The sequence below is a fragment of the Neopsephotus bourkii genome, unplaced genomic scaffold (genome assembly GCF_033783945.1).
Source record: "Neopsephotus bourkii isolate Nb327-2 ecotype Australia unplaced genomic scaffold, CSIRO-AGI_Nbou_v1 NB_1263, whole genome shotgun sequence".
Taxonomy (NCBI): domain Eukaryota; kingdom Metazoa; phylum Chordata; class Aves; order Psittaciformes; family Psittacidae; genus Neopsephotus; species Neopsephotus bourkii.
The window spans coordinates 397,169-403,711 of record NW_026901748.1 but is presented as its reverse complement, the minus strand read 5'-3'; the positions used below and the strand labels follow the sequence as shown (position 1 = coordinate 403,711).

At 43.0% G+C, this 6,543-nt stretch overlaps 1 protein-coding gene across 1 annotated transcript in view; it reads left to right on the top strand.

The window, feature by feature from the left end:
* The first annotated feature begins 4,312 nt into the window (after positions 1-4,312).
* The window catches only part of LOC133218512 (integrin alpha-1-like), a 66,300-nt gene continuing 64,069 nt past the window's right edge, over positions 4,313-6,543 (top strand). Inside the window, exons 1-2 of the mRNA XM_061364996.1 lie at positions 4,313-5,125; positions 6,320-6,410. Coding sequence (XP_061220980.1) covers positions 4,400-5,125; positions 6,320-6,410 — 817 coding nt within the window. The 5' untranslated portion in view covers positions 4,313-4,399. The remainder of the gene's footprint in view (positions 5,126-6,319; positions 6,411-6,543) is intronic.

Here is a 6,543-nt window from a genome sequence, read left to right as displayed (position 1 = left end):
GTTTGTGTATTTATAGAGCTGCGTATTTTTTAAATTCAACTTGGTGAGACCTCTGAGAATCCTGAGTACAGGAAGTTTGACAGATGCAGACAAACAGGCAGATGTGCACAGAGAAGTGACAAGCCTGATAAGGGCTGATAAAAATGATATATGAAGACAGAATGAGTTACGCTTCTTTATCTACAAGAGAAAAAACTAAGGGCAAAATGCTGAGAATTTAAAATGCATATTTTTAACACAGTATTACTAGTGAGAATATTCTTCCAATGTCAAGGTTTTCTTTCTTTGTTTTGTGAAAGCACTTGATTGTGACTTTCTCTATCACCTATATTAGTTTATCAAGAGATTGATGAATAGTTGGCTCTCCATGTCCAACAAAGGACAAGAGAAAATCAACACAACTCACTGTGAAAAAAAAAAAAAAACAAAAAAAAAAACCCAACAAAATAAAACTAAAACAACAACAACAAAAAACCCGTGGCTAATATTTAGAAGAACTTCATTACTCTTCAGGTAATGAACTGCTAGAACAGGCTACCAAAAAAACCCATTCCTGCATTCAACTTCATTGCTGCATTCAAACTTGGTTCAGGTTTACTTCACCTTGCCTCAGTGTAAGTGCTCTGACTACAGATCCAGCCCTCTGTTTCAACAGAAAAGGAAGGAAGAAACCAGTCCAAAGGGTTCCATTAGTTTTTAATGAATCTTTACTTTTAGTTTTACACATAGCCTGTCCCCTCCTGGGATTTTTTCTTCATTGGTGATGACTACATTGTTGGTACTGATTAAGAGTACTTGTCTTTATAATAGAAAAGACCAGTAATCACAGAAACAGAACTGTATGCAGAAAATGAAGTGGTCTCTGTCCAGAGTCTGCAAAGGCAGAACAGACACATAAAGTGATAAAAGGGGAAAACCACATTTTCACCAGTTTCTCTCCCCATCTTTATCTCTTCTTTTGCTCCTGCAACATTATGCCCAACATTTCTTAGCAAATTTCCACCTATATTTGAGACTCTTTCCCACTAGTATTTCTTATCTAGGACTTCAGTGTGTTTGCATGAATTCTACCTAAATTGGTTACAATGTGGGGGAGAAAGGGTCTCCTATGAACATGACCTCTCCTTGTTTAAAATCTATACACAGCCCATCTTCATAAAGCAGCTGATTAAGACTGGGAGATGTATGGCAGTCTGTCACGTTTTCAAAATAATCTCACAAAACCAGTATGGCTCCAAAATCCCTGTGAATGTATGCTATCACGATTTTTGTCTTCTACCGTGCTTAAGAAGATCAGAAAATGAATGCCAAATTGCTTCAATAATTACACCTATAACCCTGTTTTTAAAAAGTGATATATGGCAAGATATCACACATTTAAGACTATGGCACTTAGTCTTAAACTTTTACCAAGACTGGAACAGACAATGCAGTTTTGAATTGTCACATTAAAACTATGTGTAGAGTTAAAAGTATCCATTTGTTTTGGCTCTACTGGGGTCAAATTCATCTCTCTTCCTGACATTAGCAAAATCAGTATAAACTTACAAACAGTTACGTGGTTCTTGAAATGTGCTTTTTCGTTTACTGCTCATTCTTTGACGTAATCAAAAAAGTACAATATCCACTACTTACTTTTTACCAGAGAAGGTGAAGTACCATCACTATTAAATGCTTTCCTTTGTAAGTTGACAATGGTCTTGCTAATTGTGGATACATTGTTGAAGTTCACAGTTGTCATTACATACTTATGGATCCCTGTTCATAACCCAGTAAAATCTCATGGTGATTTGCTGGACAAGGAACTTCTCAAACAAAGCCCAGAAAGCCATCTCAAAATATGTCCCCTTCAGTAACAGCCAATTTAATATGTTGAGTGGCAACTTTGTTGCGGGGTGGTGGCTCTTCCTTCTGGGTTGCTTTTTTTTTTTTTTTTAATGGTTGGGTGGGTGGGTTTCTTGTAATGCAGGAAGTCACCTGCTTTTATGAACTGAATGTTTATTTCCTACTGGATGCCAACTTGCAACCTTTATCTTAACCATATGGCTTCTTCAGGGTTGTGAGGTTGCTTGTAAACATTCGACTGGAATCAACAAGCAGAGAACAGTTTGTAAATACATAGCAGCAGAAAGGGGGGGGGGGGAATAACATGGAAGGTAAATATGCACTACAGCTATTTTTTTCTTGAAAGAATAGCATGATGTCAACCCTTGTAATATTATATTTGCAAATAATAAAATTCACTGTAAATTCACCATGCAACATTTACATAGGTAAGTGAAAGGAAGTCTTAATGAAAAGCTGAATGCATGCTGTCTGCCTAAGCCACATAGTACTAATACAAAACTATAAGTATGTAGAAGCCCAAATTAAACAGTTATTTATACATGTGCTTATGTTATATCCCCTTGGGTGGTCCAGCTTCCTTCTGTGAAACTATTCATGCTAACAGAGTTAAGCATGTGTACTCACAGGAAGAAAGTCTGAGGTCTGATATGTAATCCTATTATGTAATATCTGATAAAATTGTTTTTACATCAGTATCAAGCTTAGAAACAAGGAACACACATTACAGGGCCAGATCTGAGTTCAATGTCCTGTCACAATTGACCAGTGCTACACACTTGAGAGAAATTTTATGTCATAATGGGAGATACGAGATTTTTGCTCACAGTAGCCTTGTATCTCATTAAATCCTTGAATCCGAAGGCTTTTCAATTCAGCAAATTCCATAATCTACAGTGGGGTGGGGTTTTTGTTTGTGGGCTTTGATTTTTGGTTTTTTTTTGTTGGGGTTTCTTTTGGCGTAGTGGTTCATTTTTCAGAAAAAAGGAGAAATAACTAGAAGAAACCAGAAACTTCCTTTTAACAATTCTAAATTTGCCACTTTCTCATCTCTGAGAGAATGTCCTCTTGCTTTTTGGTTATCATACTAAACGTGTAGACATTCTAAACTTACTGTATCTGTTCCAGTTGCCTTGATACAGTCAGTCATCATGACATGTTAGTTTGCCTACTTTCTCGATTTATTTTGTTGTTGCTGTTTTGAATCATTTGTTTATTTTTTCTTCCATTCTCCATTATATTCCTCATTCTTTCTGAATTTGTAACATTCATTCTGAAATGGTGCTTTCAGTGTCGTACACAGCTTCAAAATAAGCTGTACTACTTGCACAATGACGTTACATTTATTATTATTCCTAGGTTGTTGAATGTGTCTAGGCTGTAAATTGAGCTGTGTAGTTATTGGTCATGTCTCTTTTTCGTGCAAGTACCTCTGAACTAATATGTGTGTTTTTTCAAGGCATACTATTTACATCTGTCATCACCAAACTTTGTTTGAAATGTGCCTATCTACTCCTGAAGCTTCTCAAACTGTCTCATTCTAAGTAACTAGTAGACACAGGAAGCAGGTGAAGTTTCAGTACAGGCTAAAGTGTAACTTGGAAGTTTAACCGGAAACTTTTAAGCCGAAGTTCAGTTCAACAGTAATGTCAAAGTAATAGCTCAGGCGGTGGCTTTGCTCTCCTCGCTGGTCACGCACCAGCCGCAGTCCGGTACCATCCCGGCCCTGAGGCACCGCGGCTGCACTGCCGCGCCCTCTTACGCGTCCCGTCATTCCCGGTCTGTAACCACCACCTTCCACAGCTACTTAGCTCTGGAGATTTTCCTCTCTTCTCCAACGTGAGGGGAGGTGTTAGGAGCATCTTAAAGTCTGAATCGGGGACGGACCACTGCAGGCTCCGACACACCCCCTACCCCCGCCTCCCTCACGGGAGGACCCACCAATGCACAACCCGCCCCACAACACAAGGGAGCATCTTGACTGCTTCTAGTCCCGGCCGCACAAAGCTTCTCGCGGAGCTCTCCGAGCCTGCGCGACCCCGGCTCTCGGCATCCCCTACTTCAGCACCCCACACCCGCCTCAGGCCCCACGCCTACTCACAGGCACGAGGGGGAGCACCCGTGCGCATGCGTGCCTAGCGCAAAGGGTAAGCCGCTGGGCGGGTACGCGGCCAGCCGGTGCTCATGAGGACTGATTGTGCGCATGCGCCGTGGGACGGCGAAGTGCTGCGCACGCGCGCACGGAGGCCGGCTGTTCGCGTTCCGAGGGGCCGCCGCACTTCAGGGTCGGCCTAGGCTTTGCCGGGGGTGTGTGGCAGGCCGGTGTACCTCGCGGGTTGAGGTAGGGAGGCCGTCCGTTCGCCCGCCCGCTAGCCAGCCAGCCAGCCAGCCAGCCAGCCAGCCAGCCAGCCAGCCAGCCAGCCCGCCCGCCCGCCAGCTAGCGGGAGCGTGCGGCTCTCGCCGGGTCCTGCTGTCAGGCCTCCCGGGACAGGATCGCTGGCCGCTGCCGCTGAGGGAAAGTCGTGGGGACGTGTCGGCGCAAGGAATCGCCAGGATGAAGCTGGTGAGGAAGGACCTGGAAAAAGACAATGCGGGGCAGGTGACGCTGATCCCCGAGGAGCCCGAGGACATGTGGCACACCTACAACCTGCTGCAGGTGGGTGACAGCCTGCGGGCCTCCACCATCCGGAAGGTGCAGACCGAGTCGTCCACGGGCAGCGTAGGCAGCAACCGCATCCGCACCACCCTTACCCTCTGTGTGGAGGCCATCGACTTTGACTCGCAGGCTTGCCAGCTGCGAGTCAAGGGCACTAACATCCAAGAGAATGAGTATGTCAAGATGGGGGCCTACCACACCATCGAGCTGGAGCCCAACCGGCAGTTCACTTTGGCAAAGAAGCAGTGGGACAGTGTGGTGCTGGAGCGCATTGAGCAGGCCTGCGATCCAGCGTGGAGCGCTGATGTGGCAGCTGTGGTCATGCAGGAGGGGTTGGCTAACGTCTGCCTGGTCACTCCAAGCATGACGCTTACCCGTGCCAAGGTGGAGGTGAACATCCCTCGCAAGCGGAAAGGGAACTGCAGTCAGCACGACCGAGCCCTGGAGAGATTTTACGAGCAGGTGATGCAAGCCATCCAGCGGCATATAAACTTTGAGGTGGTGAAGTGTGTACTGGTGGCTAGCCCGGGCTTTGTGCGGGAGCAGTTTTGTGACTACATGTTCCAGCAGGCAGTCAAGACTGATAACAAGCTTCTGCTGGAGAACAGGTCCAAGTTCTTACAGGTAAGGAGCTAGTCTTCAGAGTGGGTAGAAAGAGGCTGAAGAGCTGTCTTTGATAATAGAAGATCATTACAAGGGTGATGGGAAATAATAAACTTGAGAAAATAAATTTATGTCTAAGCATCATAAGGAAATCATTGAAATTATTCTCATGCCTCCCAAACTATAAGGTAGTTATTCAAGATAACCGGAGTAGTTCTAGGATACCTTAGGATATCTTAATATGAAGTAGAGAAAGTATTAAATATTTCACTCATTGTATAAAAGCATATTTAATTTTCAACTAAGAGTGAAATAAAAGTTGGGAAACAGTTTAACTGTGGTGTTAAACTGACATACTGTATATCATACATATTTTTTGCTTTTTGACAAAGCAAAATGACAGCTATGTTTTAAACCTTTTTTCTTTAAAAAGTACACAAATGTGGTGTAGTTTAGTAGTACTGTTGTTACTTTTGTACTGCATGGTTAAATGTTCTGCAGACCATAGCATTTCTTCCTCTTCCTTAGTCATCTCATTGGTTGAGTGGGGTTTTTTTTGCCTTTCACTAGAATAGACAAACTTGGAGCCTAAAATAAGTTTTCCTTTTCATAAGGATACTTGAATAATTTTTTGAGTTGGCTTCTAATGTACACTTACGAAAGGCTGGCAGGGGAGTGAGCTGTATCCCAGTGCTCAGTGGTCACAGTATGTAGAAGACACATTGCACCAAGAAGCCTTTTGCGTTTGTAGCAAGGTGATGATAGTAATCATGAAAACTTTTAATGTACTTCACAGCTTTGCAAGCATAGTAGCTATCCAGTTTTTCAAAATTTGATGCTTTTGTACTTATGTCAGTAGTGTTAAGAGGTCTTCCTCTTCTTGCATGCTTTAAAAAGGAGGTCCTTAAGTCTTAATTTCATAATAGTTTCAAGTAGCTTGGGGACTCTGCAATAGCTTGCATATTTAACCCAGCCTTTGAATAAGAGAAGCAGCTTCCCTGCACTTCTTAAAATATGCTTTAAGGGATTAGGCATATGTTTTAGGTTGCAGGAAAGATCCTTTAAGAAAAGAATCAGGTAGGTTTCAAGAAAGAGATATAGTGGAAGCTGTTTATGATTGGCTAATAAAAATGTCTTTTATATTAAAAAAAGAACAACCAAACCAAGCAATAAAACAAAATCAAACAACCAAACCTTTGACTTTTTTTACCTTAGGTCCATTCTTCTTCAGGACACAAATATGCATTGAAGGAAGCCCTCTGCGACCCAGCTGTAACTAGCCGTCTGTCTGACACTAAGGCAGCTGGTGAGGTCAAAGCCTTAGATGACTTCTATAAAATGCTGCAGCATGAGCCTGACCGGGCTTTTTATGGTCTAAAACAAGTGGAGAAGGCCAATGAAGCTATGGCCATCGATACCTTGCTGATCAGTGATGAGCT